The 23,922-nt window shown below is 39.4% G+C and overlaps 1 protein-coding gene across 1 annotated transcript in view; it reads right to left on the bottom strand.

Moving 5' to 3' along the window:
- Hml (Hemolectin) overlaps positions 1-23,922 on the bottom strand; it is a 586,263-nt gene that overhangs the window by 212,661 nt on the left and 349,680 nt on the right. Inside the window, exons 62-66 of the mRNA XM_068226073.1 lie at positions 12,707-12,915; positions 10,060-10,240; positions 8,762-8,877; positions 7,158-7,272; positions 1,542-1,661 (exon numbers count right to left, since the gene is read on the bottom strand). Of these exons, the coding sequence (XP_068082174.1) occupies positions 1,542-1,661; positions 7,158-7,272; positions 8,762-8,877; positions 10,060-10,240; positions 12,707-12,915 (741 nt within the window). The remainder of the gene's footprint in view (positions 1-1,541; positions 1,662-7,157; positions 7,273-8,761; positions 8,878-10,059; positions 10,241-12,706; positions 12,916-23,922) is intronic.

The following is a 23,922-nucleotide window of genomic DNA, read 5'->3' as shown; positions in this document are numbered from 1 at the left end:
GTCAACATCTGCAATATGAGTGTGCTGTTGATTCGCCGATTTTTCAAAACAATAACAGCAAAGTTCATTGGGCTGGACGTATGTGACTGGTTTTATGAACACTTCCCCACGCGATAAAATCCCGATTGGCCTGCAAAATCACCCGACATGAACCCCACTGAAAATCTGTGGGACACATTGGAACAGCGGGTAACACGCCAACATCAGCATCCCCGCAATTTGGTTGAATTGCACGATCAAATCTTCAGTGAGTGGCTTAACCTGGATGCGACAAAGGACTGAAAATGACGTTGTCCCTCCTCTTTTTTCAGCACATTTCAGAGGTCATCGAAGAGATGATCAATGAAATCTTGTACTGTATGTAGAATTTCTTTTTAGTGGATACTACACAATTTATTTATCATTATGCTAAAAGAAGGCTCTAGATGGGCTTGCACTGAGCTTTTCTTGTGGCGTTTATTACACTTATTGTGTTCATACCAACTATCCAACCTTTTTAGAACTTAAAATCACCAGTGGCTAAACTCCTTTATTATCAGCGATGAAATCTCTTACTATAGTGATTAAATTAACTTTTGAATATTTATTTTCAGTTCAAAGCTAAATAAATTTTGTGGTTAGATATCAATATTTGGAGGAGTCAGATTTAGGCACACGTGATTGCATTATCAATTGCGATAAGCCCATTCATCTTCCAACAACCTGACAGCACGGCGCCTTCCCTATATTTTAAAGAAGATATTTACTGCAGCGTAATTCTTGAGGCGCTACCATAAGGTACGTATAAACTAGCCAATTCGAGGGCAAGCAGCAAAATTAACTTACCACATATCAGGAACTTCTAAGTGACTGGGCATAGTTCTCAAGAAAAACAAACAACGGACAAACATTTCAACAAAGGGGAAAAAAATACAATTTTCTCAAATTAGTAGTTTTAATAACTCTATTTTTTTTGCTAGGGGCTTTACGTCGCGCCGACACAGTTAATAACTCTAGCCCAATCATAAAGGTTTTTGCCGTTGTGCTAACTACATGTATTTATTTATGGCGGTACCGGCCTAAATACAGCACTGGTGAGATCTTAAAGATGAGTTTCGAGAACACATTCTGAATGAAACTGTTTGGAAATAGGAATTCTAGTTATATCAGAAAGTGAAATTATTTTTCTCTCGTTTGGAGGAGGGGTCTGAAGAGCGCATAATATAGAGTAAAATATTGTGCTCTGTACACTATAAAGAACTTCAAGAATGGATTCTTGTTCATCTTCGTAATATTTTGTTAACAATATACTACTGCTGAGAGTAAAATATACTGATTATGTAATGTCTCCGTATGTTTTCTCTATTATATGATATATTTATATGTATTTAAGGATGAGTCATTCTTCAATGAATACAATTTGATAAGTAACATATTTTTTCGACAATGATGAAATCATAAATTTTGTCATTCTTCGACATGTACATTGTGAATCATTGCAACTCCTTAAGCCGTTCAAGAGAATTTTTTCAAGAATAGTATTTAAATAGCATGGCACTTACCACAAATCACTTTCTTGCAACAATCCATTTCAGATGTAGTGATCTCTACTGCTGTCATACCACTTTCACAGATTGTTGTCACTGCCGAACAATCAGTGCGCTGGCATTCTTTGTTTCTCCCTGAAATGAGGATTTAATAGCTGTGAAAATACAGTTTTTGGGCTCTCTACTTAAACATGAATGGGCATGACATACCATAAACACATTTCATAAATTACAAACAGTTTATCCATTTATTTTGAGCATGTTTTCGTCGGAATCCTAGGCATTTATACACCATTTTCTGGGTAACTCTTGTTGATTTGTGAGTTACACTAAGTAAATAAGTGAATAAATATTATTATTATTATTATTATTATTATTATTATTATTATTATTATTATTATTATTGACATTATTAACAATGGTCATAATGCCTCATCATTTCCTCGACGTTATTGTGCATCACAGACATAGATGCGGGTATATATATCATCTCTTTACTCTAACATCGTCAACCCGTCCAACTGCACAGCGTAGCTGGTGTTTTCTTCTACATTCAAGGTTGCAGGATACAACTCCAGTGTAGTTGGTTGTTCTTTGAGAATATTTAAATGTGATAGATCTGTGTCAGTAGTTGGACTGGCATGTTAAGAAACCCCTATTTAGGGTGGAATTCCGGTACTTTGACGTCCCTTAAAATACACAGCAAATGAAGACACATTAAAGTTATTTATTATTATTATTGGTCTGCCCCTAGGAGGGCCATGACCTAGATCAATGACCTTGTCCTAAAGCAATGTGACGTCACGTGTGGGTGTGTATGATGACGTCACGTTGTTGTCCCAGGTCGGGAGCGTTGACATCACGTTGCTTGCCAACAGAAGCATTTGTGGGCGTTACCGTAGGTTCGTTGTTGTCTTAGGAAGTCACCCTGAAGGTGGGAGCGTTGACGTCACTTTGTCCATGTGCTTAGGCTTTTGAGCTACCATTTTGACTTCGCTTTTGAGCTACCATTTTGACTTCTGTAAGGCAACAGTACCATGTGGTTTTTTAGTAGCTAAGTCTTAACAATAGGAGTTTGAGATGTTTAATAAAAGGAATAGAATGCATGGGGGAAGAGGCAGTGTTGGAAGAGCATTTCTTAATTACGATGATGTTATGGGGAAGAAGAAGAAGAAGAAGAAGCAAATGCATAACCATTTTTGCTAACTAAAAGAAGTTGATCAAATAGTGCAAGAATTTTTGTCTCTATTTGACAACCCCGATTTGAAATCAGAACTTGACACAAGGTTTTGTGTACGACGTGTAGGGAAGCGGTTGTAGAATATAGGTAAGGAAAGGTTACCGTATCAAGAATATAAGTTTACTATTGATGTTGTAGAATACCCAACCTTGTTTGGGTACATGAACTGCTTTTTAAGAAATATCCTAGCACAGAAGTGTTTCAATCGTGTGATTTAGATACTTACAAACAAATATTAAATCCAACCCATGCACACAGAAACAAACATAACCCGTGTGATGCTATTAAAGGAGATACAATCTAGATTCTCTTCATTACGTTACGGGACCAAATCAGTCTTGGGATGCTCTGCTTAAGAAAACAAACTTGCAATTAAAGCTTCTCACCAACATAGACATGGTTTATTTTGTTGAACGAAGCATTCACGGAGGCGTAGTTTTCCGCTCCCATATGTATGCTCAAGCTAACAACAATGAGCACCTACGATGCTAGTTAACCTGATTCTTATCTTTTGTATCTAGATTTGAACAACTTGGATGGGTGGACCATGATGCAACCTCTTCCCATAAGGGACTTCTCATGGGTAAAGAACCAAGACACATTTGATGCCATGCATGTCAACGATCATACCGAATTTGGTTTTATTTTGGAAGTAGACCTTCTCTATCCAGAGGACGTTCACGATGAACACAAAGGCTTGCCTAAAGGGTCTTCTCCAAAACTGTACAATAAAGAGCGGTATGTGCTACACTACCGAACGTTGAAGCATTTTCTTCAATATGGACTGAAATGTACACGCATTCGCAAAATAATGCAGTTTAAACAAACCAACTGGATGAGACCCTATACTGAGCTGAAACACAGAGAAACGTAAGCAAAGCACATCAAAGTTCTAATCAAATTTCTACAAATTAATTAATAACACTGTTTTCGGACGCACGTTCATTAATGTGCGTAAGTTTCGTGACGTAAAACTCGTTTCACAGTGGGACGATAAGTATGGAACATCGCGCTTTATTGCTCAAGCCAGTTTCAAGAAGGGGGTTATATCTGATGGAACGGGAAGACTTAATTTTAAGAGTGACAAACCCATGCATGTTGGTATGAATGCTCTCGACTCAGCAAAATTTAATTAGCCTCTTTTCACTATGATTATAGCTCCTCATTGGTTTGATACAGGTGATTATAAGTCTGATAACCCATACGACATACCGTGCTGAAATGAAAAATAAATTGATTACCTGAAAGATGAAATCAAAGGTGAGATTATTACTGAATTCATTGGTCTTTGAGCGAAAATGTATGTGTTCGAAACCGAGTGCGATTACTTTAACAAAGCAAAAAGAATTTGAAGTTCGGTTCCCCTCACTATTAGTGACTATACAGACTGTCTTCATTACAATACTGTTCCCTTATGTCAACAGAACTCCATATGTTCTCGCTTACAACACGTGTACACTGTGTGTCAAGAAAAAATCACACTCTGTGCTGATGATGACAAACGATGTATGCTTAATGATAACATTTCTAATTTCCCGGGGGGACACTGTTAATTGCAAGAGCAGTAGACTATCTACCCAATATGCTTTGTACACTATTGTATATATAGTTTTATTTGTTTCTTTTTTAAATATAGTGCAAAGCTACGTAAAATATCAGATTACCAATCATGCTTCTTACTGTAATAGTTTACAATGTTTTGATTTTTTAAGTAAACAGGTACACTATTTCTGTTGTTTTTATTCCACTCATCTACCACCACTTATCCTGTTTTCCTAGTCGTTGTTTATTATTTCTAATATGTAGGCTAAAGAACTTTTAAGTCTTCCCACCCATCACGTACCCTTTATTCGCCTCCTTAGCTCAAGTGGATACGAAGCCGTGATTTCTTTTATAAACACACTGCATGAGGTTCAAATCTCAAGTCAATGCGAAGTAGTAATTACTAGCTTGATTAAATATGGGGACCAGGGGTTCCCAAATGGCGGCCCGTGGGCCGCATGTGACCCTCGAAGACGTATTTTTCGGCCCGCGAGAACTTTTGAAAGGATATATATTTTAAGATCTGTGAAGAAAATTTACAAAAAATATTTCATAGCTCGTTCAAAAATTTTTTTAAACCATTTTTACCCTTTTTATACCCTTTTTATACCTAATTCAGAACTAATCCGTTCTTTAATATTATTTCCTGTTTTTAAGTATTCACTTGATCTGAATAGATTATTTTTGACTCTGGGGGGAAATGAGCCCTCTAAAATGCCAATGTCAGTGAATTTCAGATTTCAGTTCACACCTTCAAGAGATCATTGAAGAATTCCACACAAGATTAAAGGAAATTGATATTCTGAAAAAGCAGTATACAACTTTACGTGAGATCTCTCGGTGCTACGATCGAGGAACAAGAACCACAACTACAAATCGAGCTGTGGGATCTGCAGGCCGATACGCTACAGACCAGACAAGAAAAGGGATCACACATTTTTATACTGCTATGCAATGAAAAATACCAAAAGTTAACGCAATTTGGACTAAAAATTCCCTTATTGTTTGGGAACACGTACAATCGTGAAAGTGTTTTCTCTTCTATGAAATTCATTAAAAATCAATACAGAAATCGACTTTCAGATTCCTCCTTGCTGCAGACAGCAACAACAGAGCTGGAGGTATACATTCGTTCATGCTACTCCCACTAAATTGTCCTTTTTAAAGATTTGTTTCGACTACATTATTAATTTTAGTCTTCCTTTAGGTACTATTTTCCTTATTGTCATTAGTCAAATTTTAATTCAAATGAACTGACATTGTTGGGTGTTCTTCTTCAAAATTTAATTGTCCTGGGTATAATAGTTTATTTTTAATTTTACTCTCTTACGCAGTTCTAAAATAGTGTTTTAAGAAATTCAAATTTCTAAACCTTAATTTCAACTCAACTGTGCATACTATTTGCAGAATTTTACGAAAAATGGCCCATAAATTGCATCCCACGAACATGTGGCCCTTGAGCCCTTACAAATTGGAAACCCCTGATGTAGACGATATGAAGTTCGAATCCCTGAGCCCAGAAGGCGAATATTTTATTACAACTTAAAAGCAAGAAAGTTTATAAAGATGCTGCAAAGGATCATGTGTTAAATAAGCACATGGTTCTGTTACCAAACAGAATTCAAAATAGCCATAACCTGGGGTAAGGTCTGCAGTAACAATATCAGCACATGGCTCTGTTGACAAACAACGTGACGTCAACGCTCCCGAACTAGAACAAAAACGGGACGTCATCAGACACACCACCGGGCGAGTTGGCCGTGCGGTCTGGGGCGCTTGGCTCTGAGCTTGCATCCGGGAGATAGTGGGTTCGAATCCCACTGTCGTCAGCCCTGAAGATGGTTTTCCGTGGTTTCTCATTTTCACACCAGATAACTGCTGGGGCTGTACCTTAATTAAGGCCACGGCCGCTTCCTTCCAACTCCTAGGCTTTTCCTATGCCGTTGTCGCCATAAGACCTATCTGTGTCGGTGCGACGTAAAGCCAATAGCAAAAAAGCATCAGACACACCCACACGTAATGTCACATTGACCTAGGTAAGCGGCATTGACCTGGGTCAGTGTCAAGGTCAAATTGGATTAGTATTGGTATAACCCTCCCACTTTTACTAACTAAGTTCTCAACCTGAGTGTCCCGGGTTTGAATTCCAGTGACTTCGGTAGGGTTTATGCACAGGAGCAGCGCGTGGTGACAGAAAAACATTCGGCCTTAAACCTTCGACCAAGACAAGAATTGACCCTAGTTACCCCACCGAATCCATACGGATGTGGGCATCGAAATACATATCATACAGCTACTTCGACGTATTAGTCCCACTCATAGGGTACGTCCAAGATGCACGCTGGTTTTCTGAGTAGACACATCCAATTTTAATACTTTTAATGTATGCGTAATTTTTAGGAAGTGCATATATTTTACACTCAAATCCATAAAAGAACGTTTGTGTTTCAATCAAGAAATAGCAATGAGCAATTGAAACTCCAGGAAATTTCCACTGACACACGGTCAAGGATATATGAGCCATAAGTAACTCAGTTACACACCTAGAGTATGAGTAGAATTCTCTTCATTTTTAAAATATATTTATACTCATAAGCCATAATTTTGTTGAGATTCTAATATAGTTTGTGTTATTTAACGTAACTTAAAAACATGCACGATTGAAAATAATAATATGAATGATGTTCCCTCTCAGAAGTAGAATTGAAGTAACACATTATATCCAATTTTCCATAACCTAAAATCCCCAGGAAAATTGTGACCTCAGTAAAGGAAAACGAATTTGAGTACGGGATGCTTCGAAATAAGATATGGAAAGTTAAGTACGGCGAAGAAAATATGTAAAATACCTATGCATGTGCAATTTGTGCAGCGATCTTCATTCCATGTGTCTCCATCGTAGTGGTTATCAGCATCACAAGGTTCACACTTATTTATATTCACACATTCGTTGCCTCGAAATACCTGAGTAAGAAACAAATATATTGATTATTACGGAAAAACATATGCAGTTAGTAAACAAAGAGAGATGTTAATGAAATAATTAAGTGGTTAAGTCATTTAATTTAATTACATACATGCATACATAGCATGAATTCTTTGTTTTGCCTGGCAATTTTAAAGTGATTAGGACATCTCTTCAATCTGACCAGTACAACATTTAAATAAATAGAAATAAAACATATCAAAACTGCTTAACAATACAGCAATAATAATAATAATGAGGAGGAGGAGGATACTGCAGACCATTATGACAACATGACTACAGTATTCGCAAAATCTTAACTTAGCTGATATTATGATCCTTAATGGTAAATATTTGGATATATACGTAGCTGGAAGCAGGCTGATCCACGTACCGTGTACACCAATGCCGTGCTGAAGAAATAATAAATGAGTTTGTGTGCCTTATGGTGTAGTGAGGTTGAATCGATAAGTGCGTTTCAGTTTCTGACTGTGTTCTGAAATAGTGATTGGATGAGAGGTGGATGAAAATGACAATTCAAAGAGGGAAGTGAGTATGAGGAGTTCGGTGAATGAGGCATAAGACATCAAATACATACATACACGGTAGCATATAATGTATATAAGCCTAACTTTCTTCCGTTTATCCTAACCGACCATTTCGACTATCCTAGTTCTTCCAGTGTAAAAGTTCTTTGAACATTATACCGTCTGAGTTAGCTAATAAAGTAATACAAATTTAATCTTACATGACAAAAATAAAAATCTTGAAGGCAACTTTGTGCGGTCCAATAATTCCATCTACGTAACTATAAGAATGTCTGAATTTCCTTGTCCAACTCTATGCAAAACCATACAGCTGCACGCTAACAACATGAAAAACCCTTCTCTCACTTCTACTTTCATGAAGTCATATCTTATTAACGTTTCACCATTGAAGTAAAATATATCAATGAATATCTACTATATGTATGCAGCACATACCATAATGCAGTCATGGAAATAAGGAACATGGCACCCATAGATGCACAAAGTGAATATGAATCTAAAGTAGGCAGCACTTGGTCCCTTGATCCGTTCTTCCAGCTTCCTCACGAGGGCACAGTCATACTGTTATATCATTTCATTATCTTCATATGATCTTAATGATTAAACACTTGCTCTTTAGTTATATTCTACTAGAAATTTTTAAAATTTATTAATTCAAACACTTCCACAGAAGTTCCAGTTATATTAAAATAGTGTATTGAAAGTAAGTGAGTGAGTGCATGTGTGTGTGATTGAGTGAGTGAGTAAGTGAGTGAGTGAGTAAGAAAGTAAGTAAGTGTATTCTCTTATTTCAGAGTGATGATATTTACATTGTTCCAAATTTCTTAAATATTTTGTTGTTTGATTTCTAAAACTGTTCATTTACCTAATCCAGAAAAATGGACTACAGTATAGTTAAAATGACAAGAAGTTAAAAGTACTTATTGGTAGTGTAATTTACCTTTCCGTCAGGACAGAAGCATCCATCAATTGTGGTTGAGTCACAACTACTCAAATCTTCCTTCAGATTTTCACAAGTCTTCGTACACCCAGACTGGCAAGCTCGATATTCTAACCCTGAAGATATAACAGAAATTACTTCTATATTTCTTCTGCATGATTCAGGATCTGTCTTATCAACGTAATGCACTCTTACAACATATTAAGTAGAATATTAGTAGTACAGTACAAGTATTAGTTATATAGTCTATAAATACCGAAAAATATTTGTTAGTTTATATAAGTATGTTGTACTGACGGCTTCTTAAAATGAAATTTTAACCATAGGTAACTTTGAACAACTTCGAAATTCGAAGGACAATATCTGTTAGTTCGAAACTTTCAGGACAATAATATGGATATACTTATGTTAACTTACTTGAAGTATTACTGTATTGCTTTTGAAGCATGAGTAAAATATTGAGAAGACAGTTATTTTATTACACTACTCTTGATGCAATATAAACTATTTGTTAACATTCTGTAATGGAGGCATTCACTTAATAATTCTCCAGTTATCAACTACAATTACTTCTCTAGTTTTCCAATACAGTAAATTCCACAGGTCATTTAATAAGAACTCCTTCCTTCGTTCTGAAATCATTGAACAACCCTGATTCCTGAACTGGTTTCTTACCTACAAATTCTTGCTGTTGAACCATGTTAATTTGTTCTTTTACTGCTTTTTCCTCTTTACTCTTGCTCCCTGGATTGCTGAAGCCTGTTCTAACTCTCTTAAATTACTCAAACCAAACAACGCTTTGCTGATGAAATGGCTGCGAGAATGAAAAGATCACTGCTTCATACCAAACTCTTTATCTTACAAGTATGTAACAAACAAGTACTATTGTGTGAATGATGGTTACAGCTGAACGAAGTTGGTCTGTATCTATGACACAAGGTCGGATGGCTCGATTACTTCTTCGTTATTCGTCCTCTATCGGTTAGATAACTCTCCCAATATTCATAGCCAAATGATTCTTTATCATGTATGTTTTTGCGTTGTGTGTTGAGAACTCAGCACAAAAACTGTTGGATTTCCAACAATTCCAACAATAGCAATTATACGGTGCTCAAATAATGTTTTTACATCACGATTTCACACGGTGCATGTAGGCCATCAAATAACCAACACCAGTTAGCAATAATTTTACCTCTGAGAAAAGTATCTGCAGTAAATGTATTCTTATAAATCCAGCTGTAAATTTTGCCTGCATGATGTCAAAGTAAGACATGAGATTATTTAATCGACATACTTACCTTCAGGACATGTAAAAGGACACATATCTTCTGATCGCCAATCTAGACATATGCCTGCACGTTCACAGTCTCTAACATAGGCTTCAATATCCCGGCAGGCAGCAGTCCTTCGATCCAAACTGTGGCACAAGTCAAACTGGCATGCGGCGACATACGTTGAAGGATCCAGTATGTTCCGACACTGCAATCATGAGTAAGGTATATGCAAAATAAACTACGTCTGACACAGTAACAATAGAAGTGTATATAATGTTACTATTACTTCCTTGGAATTAAACACGTTAATAAATGACATGAGTTGTGAGTGTGAATAGGTCTGATCAGATGAAACACAGCCGGGCTGAGTGGCTCAGACTGTTAAGGCGCTGGCCTTCTGACCCCAACGTGGCAGGTTCGATCCTGGCTCAGTCAGATGGTATTTGAAGTTGCTTAAATACGTCAGCCTTGTGTCGGTATATTTACTGGCAAGTAAAAGAACTCCTGCAGGACAAAATTTCGGCACCTTAGCGTTTCCAAAAACCGTCAAAGTAGTTAGTGTTACGTGAAACAATAACATTATCATCTAGATAAAATACACACACAAATTCGCCTCCAGTGTTTTACTTCCAAGTGTCTCTGTGATGAGACTAACCACAGCCTCTTCCTCTCCTACTCCCGTAACCTAGAGAACATGAAATACCGAATATTTCAATCACCTGCAAATTCTACCCCTACTTCTGTTGCCTACTAAGAAGCAGACAATATGCGCAGCTTTATAGCCTACAATATTTTCACTGCTTACTTGGCCTTCATATTTTTATTCCAAATACCTTTGATATTACGGTAGACAGTTCCCGCTCCAATACAACAAAGTCGAACTGACGATACACAGAATTTGCAATAATTCGGACTTCGAATTGACGTGCACATAGCAAGGAGCAGAACGTAACCAAGAAAAACAAGGTTAACAATAATTAACCGGGAATCTTTTACCTGGGTGACATGGTATGATTGTCTACACCTCAGTCCAGTGTCCTGATACGGAGTCGGAGATGAGGTGAGATGAAATTATATACATGCTTTTACGGCCGGATGCCCTTCCTGACGCCAACCTCAGAAGAGGAGCTAAGGAAGGTGAAGTGAATGATGATGATTGAACCTGGGTAAGCAGGTGGAAGGAATCAGCTGTGGCCTATGAATAAGAACTATCCCGGCATTTACCTACAAGTGAAAACGAGAAACCACAGAAAACCATTCTCAGGACAGTCGACGGCGGGATTAGAACCCACTTGTCTCTCGAACGCAGAGCTAGTAAATGCAGACCATGGTGATGGTGATTTGCTGTGTTAGTTGCGTCACACCTTGGTCTGACTTCTCTTACTATTAGAATGTAATGAGATCATACTAGAATGTTCGATAATTCATACGTTGAGCACTTCCGAATCCGAATTAATATTAAAAAATTATTCCATCATACGTATACGTCTTCTATTGAAATGTTGTCCCGTATTTACTTTTCGTTCTGTATATTTACCACCGAGAGAGTTGGCCGTGCGGTTAGGGGCGCTCAGTCGTGAGCTTGCATACGGGAGATACTGAGTTCGAACCCCAAGGTCAGCAACCTTGAAGATGGTTTTCCGTTGTTTCCCATGTTCACACCAGGCCTTAATTAGGGTCACGGCTGCTTCCTTCCTACTCCTAGTTCTTTCCTATCCCATCGTCGCTATACGACCTATCTGTGTCGGTGCGACATAAAGCAGATTGAAAGAAAATGTATATTTATCAATATTGTATTTTTTCTCCACCATTTTTGATTACTTCATTTCAACATAAGCTGCAATATAGCATCCATATTACCAAAATTACTCACATGAGTAACAAAGGAAACAATGAACCCTACTGGTGAGAAAATTTCAGTATAGGCCTGGCAGTATCCAATTCCCGTTTGCTTCTGTATCGTAACGCTTAGCTGCCGTCGTTGGAGGCCCGAGTTCGATTTCCGGTAATACTAGAAATGTAAGAATGGTAGGAGGGCTGGTGTGTATTTAAAGTAGTGCATGCAGCTCATCTCCATTGGGGATGTGCCTGAAAAGACCTGCACTACCTCAGGCAAGGGACACGAATTTACTTTATCTGATTCCTACAACTACTTGGAATCTGTAGCTGATTTTACCAACTGCTTTCACTTTAATTCCTTATATTGTTAACATAGACGTACATTTTTGATTGCCAATAACATTGTTCTGTAACAAAAAGTAAAAATTTCGAAGCTCTGAACTAAGAAGCCTTTATCATCTTTGAGATCTTTATTAAGTTAACTATTTGACAGAATTCATTAAATATAAATTGAGCTGTTTTATTGTGTCAAATAACTCGATTTAGCTACATTATGCATAAGCTACAAGAGAGTGACGATTGACATTACGTCATAGATATAAAACTACCGTTCAACTCACATCTCCCTTGCATTAAAATTGCCACTAGTGTACTGTGTTATCATGGATGAAAATTAATATCTAACCAACATAATCGCTGTTTGTATACAGGTGAAATGGAATTTAAGTAAATCTCTGCGATTAACGACATATTTTTATATCACAAAATACATATTTTCAGGAGTACCATCCAAGATGCACATTTTCTCTTGTAGATTTATCGTAAATCGAACCTTTTCGAAAACTCCAGCATCCATAAGCAACATACAAGGGTCTTCATCAGGTGGGAGTGGAAGGCATCCCTCCTCTACTGTTGGCGGTTGGCAGTTTTCGTCCGATGAATTACTTGTCACTAACCAGCTCAAACCGAAGTCATCAACTGTATTAGCAAGCGTGCCATTTGGAAGTAAGAAGTCATCAGTTTGGTTTCCATTGCAGCTTCCTGAAAATGAGGCAGTTATAATCTATACTTGTGAATTTAGTTACAGGGTAATTTCTGAGGTATTACTTACTTATGTAAATGCATACTACCTAGAGAAACATCTTCCAATTACGGTGGATTAGGTTAAATTTCAAACAATGGGGAAAAAACCAAAGTCAAAAGTGACAAGGTAAGCATGGTATATGTAAGGAGAAATAAATACAATGGACGAGAATGGAGATCATTTACTCTCAGAATAATAGAACTACACTGGTGGAAAAGAATATCCAAACACCAAGAAGGGGTTGTGCTAGATTAACGAACGTTGGTAGGCGTATTTATACATCTGAAACATGACATTGATTCAAATTCTCCTCAAATCGCATTAGCGTGGTGCTAGTAGGGGCTCCATTACTTTGCAGATCAGGTTTGCATTAAATACGGGCTGTACTGTGCTAGAGCGTTAGTTACCTGTGAGACTGGACGGAGTGATGTGAGTGGGTCAAGAATGTCTTTACGACGACGAAGAGGCCAGTGTCAACAGCTCACTGCGGTTGAACGAGGCCGTATAAAATGGCAACGTGAAGGTGGATTTTCCTTCCGCAATATTGCCGAACGTCTTGGCAGAAATGTCTCCACTGTGCATGCGTGCTGGCAGCTGTGATCAGGAGAAGGTATGCACGCAAGAAGACCGGGATCCGGACGTTCCTGTGGCACCACCGAGAGGGAGGAGGGCCGTATTCGGCATATGGCTGTGGCGTAGGGGACTAGGTCCGCAGCAGCAATTCGAGCGGCAGTTGACACCACAGTGACGCAACGAACTGTTCGTAATCGCTTACTTGAAGGACAGATCCGAGCTAGACACCCTGTGGTGTGCATTCCACTTACCCCAAACAACCGCCGTCTGAGACTTCAGTGGGTTGAAGCGAGAGGTCATTGGAGGATGGAGTGGAGGTCCGTTGTGTTTTCCGATGAAAGCCGGTTTTACCTTGGTGCCAGTGATGGCCGTGTGTTGGTTAGAAGGAAGCCAGGTGAGCGCCTGCATTCCACCTGTCTGCGACGTCGACACACTGGACCTACACCGGGAGTTCTGGTCTGGGGAGCAATTTCCTATGACAGCAGGAGCACTCTGGTGGTTATCCCACGCAGCCTGACTGCAGATGTGTGCGTCGGTCTGGTGATTGGACCTGTTGTACTGCCATTCATGAACAGCATTCCCTTTTCCAACGGGATAATACTCGCCCCCAGGCCGCTATTGTAACCCAACGTGCTCTACAGAGTGTCGACATGTTGCCTTGGCCTGCTCGATCCCTGATCTGTCCCCAGTCGGGCACGTATGGGATATCATTGGACGACAACTCCTGCATCAACCGTCCCTGTATTGACCGACCAAGTGCAACAGGCATGGAACTCCATCCCACAAGCTGACGCACGGCACCTGTACGACACAATGCATGCACGTTTGCATGCCTACATTCAACAGTCAGACGATTACAAAGGTTATTAATGGACCAGCATGGCACATTTGCAATGGCTTTTCTCGCGCGGATTATAACTTGTAGTCTTGAATCTTTAATTAAATAAATACGTTACCTCGAGAAATATATTGCCAAAATTTCCATATTATACATTCCTTATTTCACGGTGTTTGGATAATTTTTCCGCCACTGTATTTTAAGACAAACTTACATGCTACGTGCAAAGTCTGATGCAAATATTTCGAATAATTCACTTATTATATGCGAAACTGGAGGGATTTTGGAAAGAAACTTCGTAAGACACTTGACATGTAAACATCTAAGTATCTCCATCTGAATTGAAACTTATTTCTTGAAGAAATGCTACTGTTATTGCCAATTCATTCATAGCGATAGTTTGATAATTAACCCACAGTATCTATCTCTTTGTTAAAGATATTCATTACATTAATTCAACAACTGTTTAACTCCATGTAAAATGTATTTTCTGAATTAAAATATTATTACATAACTATAATAGAACAAGCTGATAACTCAATAATCCACTCGGTCACTGCATTGAGTGAAACTTTCCTATGTTCAATACATTTTTAAGGGGACATTCGTAAAATCCTTTTTGTTAGGGGTCATGATTTCATGCCACTTGTATTACTGGCTGTGTCGAGAGCTCAGAAACATATCACATACTCTGTCCTAGATCACGTGGATTAAGAATAGCAAACCTTGAAATTTATTGTACCGTATTCAGATCTTTTAAACTCCACATGTCAAATTGTACAGCAAAAATGAGTTTTTTTTAAAACATTTTGAAATAATAACGTAGAAAAATAAAGTGGCTGGAGGTACTCATTTCTGCACAGTATCAGCTTCCTCTGTTCAACAGTCTTCTTTATATTAAATGTTCAATACGATATATTTTTTTCTGACAGTCAACGTTTGACAGAACCATCATTTCTTGAAAATTTTAAATTGTAAATGCTGTACAGAATACAGTAAGACTTTTCCAGATATATACTTATTCAATTTGACCTACTTCCCCAAATAAAGAAAAGTATTGTAAAAGTCAACTCAGTTTCCTCTTCATACCAGGAGACGAAGTGCGCTTACAAAACTTTGATAATTTTCCTGTAATTGTATGAAACTGAATTTATTTATTCAGTTTTCAAAATTAGCGCTTAACTCTATGCAACTCTACACGAGCTAAAACAGACAGAAGACTGCAATCTCTGCACACTTTAGTTGGATATGCGCTATGTTTATGCCTGCATGTTGAGTAATTCTTGTTCGTTTCGTAGCTCAGCCTCACAATACTCATCATTTTAACATAATAGATCTCTTTCCAAGTAAGTTAACCCACAGCTGGTGCATTTTGTTTAAATTATAATTTTTATAAATATTTATTCGAATATCATTCTTCTTCTCCTTAATCCGTTTACCCTCCAGGGTTGGTTTTTCCCTCGAACTCAGCGAGGGATCTCACCTATACCGCCTCAAGGGCAGTGTCCTGGAGCTTCAGGCTTTAGGTTGGGGGATACAACTGGGGAGGAAGGCCAGTACCTCGCCCAGGCGGCCTCACCTCCTATGCTGAACAGGGGACTTGTGGGGGATGGGAAGATTGGAAGGGATAGACAAGGAAGAGGGAAGGAAGCGGCCGTGGCCTTAAGTTAGGTACCAACCCGGCATTTGCCTGGAGGAGAAGTGGGTAATCACGGAAAACCACTTCGAGGATGGCTGAAGTGAGAATCGAACCCTGTATACTCAATTGACCTCCCGAAGCTGAGTGCAGCCCGTTCCAGACCTCGTACCATTTTTCAAATTTCCTGGCAGAGCCGGGATCCACCCGGGCCTCCGGGGGTGGCAGCTAATCACGCTAATCACTACACCACAGAGGCGGACCGAATATCACTCACGGCATTATAAATTTGACAGCGAGGATTTATTCAACTGCTGGAACTAAAATCATTAATGTATTCGTATATATTTTGTATTTTGGAATAAGAAAGTAACATTTTAATGCATATCTCGATAATATCGTGAATAATCCACATTATTTCCATTTCATGAAAACTCTATATTATACCGGGTGTGCGCCTGACGTTTTATGCTCTTAGGCATCCCACGGAATGTCAGTGGGGTGATGTCGATTTTCCTTTGCCGTATACCAAGCTACAGTCGCCTTTAAAGCACTTACTGCGTAATCACTGCACGACTTTTGCAAAAACATTTACGCGACAGGTATTTACACAATACATCAAACTGTCATACGGTTATGTGAAATGTACGTGCCAATTATAAGCTTTCGATTAGTTATGGAATTATCGCTAAAAGCGATGGCATACTGATAGAAAACGCGTGTGAGTTTGTGAAGCGGGACGTAGTCTTATACCAAGTAAGCTTTCTAATAAACTGGAGGCAACAGTCACCGTGGTGTTGTGGACTAACTACAGACGTGTTCATGTGTGTTGCGTTGGTAGGTGGATTCAAATCCCACGAGCGATAAATATATTTTTATTCACATTTTAAAATTTGAGGTTCAAATAAGAGGTCATTCGTGCCACATTCGGCCAATTTTTAGTAGCCTAGCAGTCATGGTCATTTCTTCGCTATGTATTCAGCAGATGTGTATGTTGACATACTCCTCATCTACGGTGAAGCAAGACAGAACGTACAGGAAGCACAGCACTTGTACCAGGAAAGATTTCCACACAGACAACAACCAAACGCAAATACGTTTAGGAGGATGAAGCGACGTTTGCGTATAACTTCGTCACGATCCCGAACAGGCTCTGTGATGGAGGCACCAGTTACGTCCGGTGAAACTACTGAGATGGTTTTGGACACTTTGCTGGAGAATCCTCACACGAGTACCTTGGCAGTAGCACAATAGGCCAACATCAGCCAGTCGTCTGTTGTAAGGATATTGCATTCCAGTTTTTTCGTCCGTGTCACCCGTAAGTACATCAAGAACTCCACGGACGAGATTTCGAAACTCATGTGATTTCTGTGCGTGGATACTGACGCAAGTGGCAAATGATCTAGCGTTTGTATCTCACTTTTTATTTTTGGACGAGGCCCGATTTCATAATAATTGTTCTGTGAATCGTCACAATATGCACTACTGGAGTGTTGAAAATCCCCACTGGGTAAGGCAGGCAGCATCTCAGGCACGATGGGCAGTAAATGTCTTGTGTGGTATACTTGGTGATGACCTAATTGGACCATATTTCTTTGAGGATTATTTAATAGGAGCCCGGTACCTACAGTTTCTTCAAGATCAACTACCATTGCTGCTAGATGATGTGCCCATGGGTGAGCGTGTAACCATGTGGTATCAACACGACGGAGCTCCCCCTCACATGTCAGCAGATGTTCGCAACTACCTGAATATTACACATCCCGGTCGATGAATAGGAAGGGGAGGACTTGTCACCTGGCCTGCTAGATCGCCCGAGTTGACGCCACTGGTCTTCTTCCTATGGGGCTATTTGAAGGATGTAGTGTACGCTCAGCAGCCGAAAAATACTGAAAGCCTTCGAAACCTTATTACGGAAACCTTCTATCCTTGTCCAGCCCTGTTTATAAAACATCCATATAAGCAGCTCTAATTGCCTAGAACAGTGCCACCGAGCTCGATAGCTGCAGTAGCTTAAGTGCGGTCAGTATCCAGTAATCGGGAGATAGTGGGTTCGAGCCCCACTGTCGGCAGCCCTGAAGATGGTTTTCCGTGGTTTCCCATTTTCACACCAGGCAAATGCCGGGGCTGTACCTTAATTAAGGCCACGGCCGCTTCCTTCCAATTCCTAGGCCTTTCCTATCCCATCGTCGCCATAAGACATGTCTGTGTCGGTGCGACGTAAAGCAAATAGCACAGAACAGTGCCAGAATAAATAAATAAATAAATAAATAAATAAATAAATAAATAATCCACGACGTGAGGGTATTTGCATACATCGGCTCTGTGTATGATTCTCCAAGTACAAGATGCGAATAAAATTTGCAGGCTCAAGTGGGATTCGAACCCACCTCTCAAACAGCACCGCACATAACCTATGACACCACGGCTACTTCAGCGATTAGGTTTCCAGGAAGCCTACTAGATGTACTACTACTTCCGCTTCACAAATGCACACACGTTTTCTATCAGCATGCCATCGCTTTTTAGCGTTCATTTCATACCCTACTGAAAGCTCATAATTTGCACGTACTTTTTACATAACCGTATGACAACAGAAGAAAGATGGCGGACGGTTACAGGCGTGTTGTAAGCGTGTTCCTGATAATCGTGTTTTTTGTTGTGGTCCAAGCATTTTTATCGCGGTTACGTGTGAATGAAATTGAACCGATTAGCGTATACCTCGATGTTAAGTGTGGTATACCTTGTTGGGAAGATATACTCTCCAATAATAAGCTGACAATAAGCGCCCACGTGTTGTGTATTAACGGCAAGCAGCAGCGAATGGCGTCCAGTCAGCGTGTAAAGCACAAGCCTTCGGCCAGTGACACATCTACCACCATCTTGACGCAGAGTATTCTACTACTAGCAGTTGCCGGCGATGTCCAGCTGAACCCAGGACCGGAGGTAAATACCAGCCTTAGCATCTACTATCAGAATGTCTGTCGTCTTCAGAAATCACTCGTAGACTTTAACGTCGCTCTGAGTGACATGCATTACGACTGCGTGTGTTTAACGGAGTCGTGGCTCGACTCTTCAATCGACAATAGTGAAATACTGCACAATTATGTTTTTTTCCGCCAAGATAGGCAAAATATCATTACTAGTAAGAACAAGGGAGGTGGGATTTTAATAGCAGTCAACTCTGCTTACGGTGCAGTGCAACGACCCGATCTAGCGGGAAACTGGGAATGTGTTGTTGTGAAAGCCACCCCTTCCCCTGGCCGAGCGCTGTACGTAGTCTGCTATTACCTGCCCCCGGACGAGGTGAGGTGAAGGTACGGCTAAAAGACTTCTGAGAAACCCTGGCTCGAATCAATCGCGTAGCAAAAAAATGACACTATTATCGTGTGCGGCGAATTTAATACAAGCCAATTAGCCCGGGCCTCAGATAATTCGGTATCTATTAATGCTATCCTCACCCATATCAACGAGGAAGCCTGCTTTCTTTTAGAGATCGCCAATGAATTTAACCTTAGCCAAGTTTGCGGTTTTCCAGCACGAGGAAATAACTTCCTGGACTTTGCTTTCGTGTCTGGAAAGGTCACTAATAATACCCTGCGTGAAGCAACAGAACAGTTACCGGTAGTACAATTAGATCATTCTGCGCTTGAGCTCAGACTTCATATTTCCCGTGTTCCTCCGTTACCACAGACTACAAAATCTTTATTCGTGGTGAAAAAAGCAGACTTTCCTCATCTACGAAATATCTTATCCAGCTGTCCGTGGAACTTGTTCAAATCCTGTCCATCCCTTGGTGCCGCAGTTGACTTGATCTATGACTTACTGCAGATCGCTCTTATGGACGCCGTAACTTCCCGTATAATGAAGACTAGGCATCTTCCCTCTTGGTATGATTCCGAACTTACAGACAAAATGCGGGCAAAGGAAAGAGCAAGGAAACGAGCTGCAAGGTCTTCACTTCCCTCAGATTACGTCGAATTCGCGACGTTAAGAAAGGAATACAAACAAATGCAGCGGAGAAAGTACAGGGATTATGTCGGGTCTGTTGAGGAAGATATTATCAGACATCCACAAATATTATGGAAATTTATTAATTGCAAATCAAACTCTAGGCGGTTACCCTCTGTGATGGTTAATGAAGACAAGGAAATTATCTCAATGAACGAAATTCTGGATAATTTTGCTGACACTTTCAAAAAAATTCCATCTACCCAGTGTTCCCTGTAATTCTCACACCGAACAGTTCGGGGAAATTGACTTATCATCAGTGGTAACTTCAGCATCGGAAGTCTGAAATATCTCGAAGTCGATGGATACGAAGAAGTCATGTGGTCCAGATCACATTCCAGGAATTGTGTTACGTGAGTGTGCTGAGGAGCTGGCAACCCCACTAGCCATGATAATCAACTGGTCTCTTCGCACAGGCAATTTCCCGTCCGAATGGAAGAAAGGATATGTTATTCCAGTCTTTAAGAAGGGTGACAGATCTTTATTTGTCAATTACAGACCAGTAGTTCTTCTTTCACTCATTTCCAAAGTAGCGGAAAGAGTCGTGTACAAAGCCTTGTACAGTGCAGTCAGTGGTTTAATTAATATTAACCAGCATGGTTTTGTCCTGAAACGCTCAACTACCACCAATCTTTCTGTGTACTCCCACTTCATATCTAGCGCTCTGGACCATTGCAAGCAGGTTGATGCCGTGTACACGGACTTTTCCAAGGCTTTTGACTCTGTGCAGCGTAATGCTCTTCTGACTAAGTTGTAAACACATGGCATTCATGGAAGCTTGCTTGAATGGTTTAAATGCTATCTTTACGACAGGAGATATTCAGTAAAATACGAGGGTATCATTTCTCGTTCATATCAGCCTATGTCTGGCGTTCCAAAAGGTTCGCTACTGGGACCTTTGTGTTTTCTTCTATTTGTTAATGATCTGCCATCACAAATCCATTCGAGCAACTACCTGCTCTGTGATGATGACCTTAAACTTTACAGGGTAATTGAAAAGATGAGTGACTGTGAATTGTTACAGTCTGTTATAAATAATATTAGTGATTGGTGCAAAAAGTGGCATTTAACCCTAAGTATTTCAAAGTACAGTGCAATATCCTTCACGAGAAAATCGCAAGTCAGTGTATTCAATTATCATATCAAGGATCAAGAAGTAAAGCGTGTTAATAAAATTAACGACCTTGGTGTTATTTTTAGTAATCAAAATGGTCTATCTTTCAATGATCATGTGTTAAATATCGTTAACAAGGCATTTAAAACGTTAGGCGTCCTAAAAAGAAATTGCAAGAGTTTTAAATCTGCTGCCCCTTTGTGAACCCTGTATTTCTCACTTATACGATCTAGCCTAGAGTACTGCTCTGAAGTGTGGATCCCTTCACAGCAATACTCAGTTAATGCCTTAGAGCTAGTACAGATCAGATTCTCAAAATGGATCAGTAAAAAGTGTTTGGGTATCAAGCTGTCATCGATAGATTATTATTTGTTTTGTACAAACATGTGTATTGAGTCTCTTAGAACTAGGCGCAGGTATGTCAACGCACGTCTCATACACAAATGTATCGGTAATTTCCTTGACTGTCCCAATTTATTCCAGTTGTTCCCACTTCATGTTCCTTCCCGCAACACCCGACAGGCTGCCACCTTTCACATACCCAGGTGCAGAACAGAATCACACAGGAACTCTTGGTTTATGCAGGCCCTAAGATCCCTGAACGAAATTAACGGGATGGTGGATATATTTCACTCGTCAGCAAGTGAAATTCGGACATTTTATGGACGCTACATAGGCAGCGTGTTGTTCCTTGGAACTTGTTCTGTGCATTTCGTAACTGAAAGTTATTCTTCCTTCCTTCGATCATTTCATATGTTAAACACTTCCGTTTTCATGGTTTCTTTTCTTCCTTATGTGTTTTGTAAATATGTATGTATTATATATTGCTTAGTTATAATTAGTAGTAGTAGTAGTAGTAGTAGTAGTAGTAGTAGTAGTAAGTGTTGTTAATATTGTTATTATTTGAATGTATTATATCATCTGTAATTGGAGAATTAATAACTCTGTTGATGATAAATAATCAAATCAAATCAAATCAAATCAAATCAAATCAAATCAAATCAAATCAAATCAAATCAAATCAAATCAAATCAAATCAAATCAAATCAAATCAAATCAAATCAAATCAAATCAAATCAAATCAAATCAAATCAAATCAAATCAAATCAAATCAAATCAAATCAAATCAAATCAAATCAAATCAAATCAAATCAAATCAAATCAAATCAAATCAAATCAAATCAAATCAAATCAAATCAAATCAAATCAAATCAAATCAAATCAAATCAAATCAAATCAAATCAAATCAAATCAAATCAAATCAAATCAAATCAAATCAAATCAAATCAAATCAAATCAAATCAAATCAAATCAAATCAAATCAAATCTGCAACGGTAATGGTGCAGTGAGTGATTAAAAGCGATTGTTGCTTGGTATACGGCAAATGAGAATAGACCATAACGACACCAGTGTTGTTCGGTGGGACGCCTAACAGCACAAAACGTCAGGCACGGCTGGCTCACCCGGTATGTGTGGAAATAAACCCTCAGTCCAATATTCTATCTCTGAGAATGACAACTATAGGCATCGGATCTTAAGAAAAATAATATACGACAATTTTAACGGCAATTCCTGTGAGCAATGTTACGGTTAGGAAAATATTGTTTCCATAATGTTAATTCTGATGCTTTTTTACATTTATTTTTAAGATTTTGAAACACAAGAATGTTCATATTTTGCATATTTTGTCTAACTTTACGAGGAATGTGCTGTTTAACTCTTTTTTTAATCTTATGATATTATGCAGCCCACCTTCACTCACGTGACGATGCAAGTGGGAGTAGTTCAGTATACCATCAATTGGGTACAAAATATTGTAATTGGGAGGGAAGTGCTAATTACAAAGATCTTGCCACTCAGCTCCAAAATCCAGTTCCATGTATTAAAATCTCGGCAACTTCAGGTGGGATTTACATTAGGATGAGCGCGTGCGACCTTCTGCCAAGTACAGAGTGAGCGTAGTGATCCGTAAGCACGAGGAGGCGGTGTTTAAAAAATAGTAGGGTGAACATTTTTAGTACCTACTTTAAATGTAGTATAAAGTTTGTTAAAATTGTGTTGGATAATTTATAAGAATGTGGCGAAACCACGCCATCCTTCCGCCGCAGGCACCTAGAAAGCAGCAGCTCTCCATAAATTGCCACGGGGGTAGAGAGAATGCCACGCTGGGTGGCGAAACGAAATCCCACCATTCGAAGGCAGCAGGGTGCAGCACCTCCCAGCCAGCCAACATGAGGAGAGAAAGTAAACAGCCGCGCCAAGCCAACCCCAGATAGTGACCCAGCTCACCACAGTGAATAACCTCACCGTACTTATTGTATGCTTGTCTGTGTGCTTGTCTATGTCTGTGTTGTAATGCGCCGTGTGGAATAAATGTATCTTGTTTAATGGTGTTGTGCCTACTGTACCTAGCAATTTAAATGGCGTAAATCCCACATTGGCAACCCCGACGTGATGTGACATTGTGTGACGATGTTTTCCACCATAAAGTGAGTGACCGCCTTCGGTATATAGCAATTACAACATGAACTACAGCAATTAAGAGCACAATCATCTCCTAGAATAGCAACGCCAACTACTCATCACCCTCACAGATTAGTACTGCAGTAAACCGTGTAGGAGTCAATTTATCTATTTTCTGGCCACACATGCTGGCGCTATGGTTCGCTCAGGCGGAAGCGCAGTTCAGGGTGTCCGGCATCACACAAGACGCAACAAACTAAGCATATGTTTAAGCATATGTTGTTTCCCAGCTGGACAGAAGTTGAAGACATTATTATCAACCCTCTTG

This window comes from Anabrus simplex, chromosome 2, assembly GCF_040414725.1.
Source record: "Anabrus simplex isolate iqAnaSimp1 chromosome 2, ASM4041472v1, whole genome shotgun sequence".
NCBI lineage: Eukaryota > Metazoa > Arthropoda > Insecta > Orthoptera > Tettigoniidae > Anabrus > Anabrus simplex.
The sequence above is the reverse complement of the archived record's forward strand: the minus strand, read 5'-3'. Positions and strand labels throughout refer to the sequence as shown.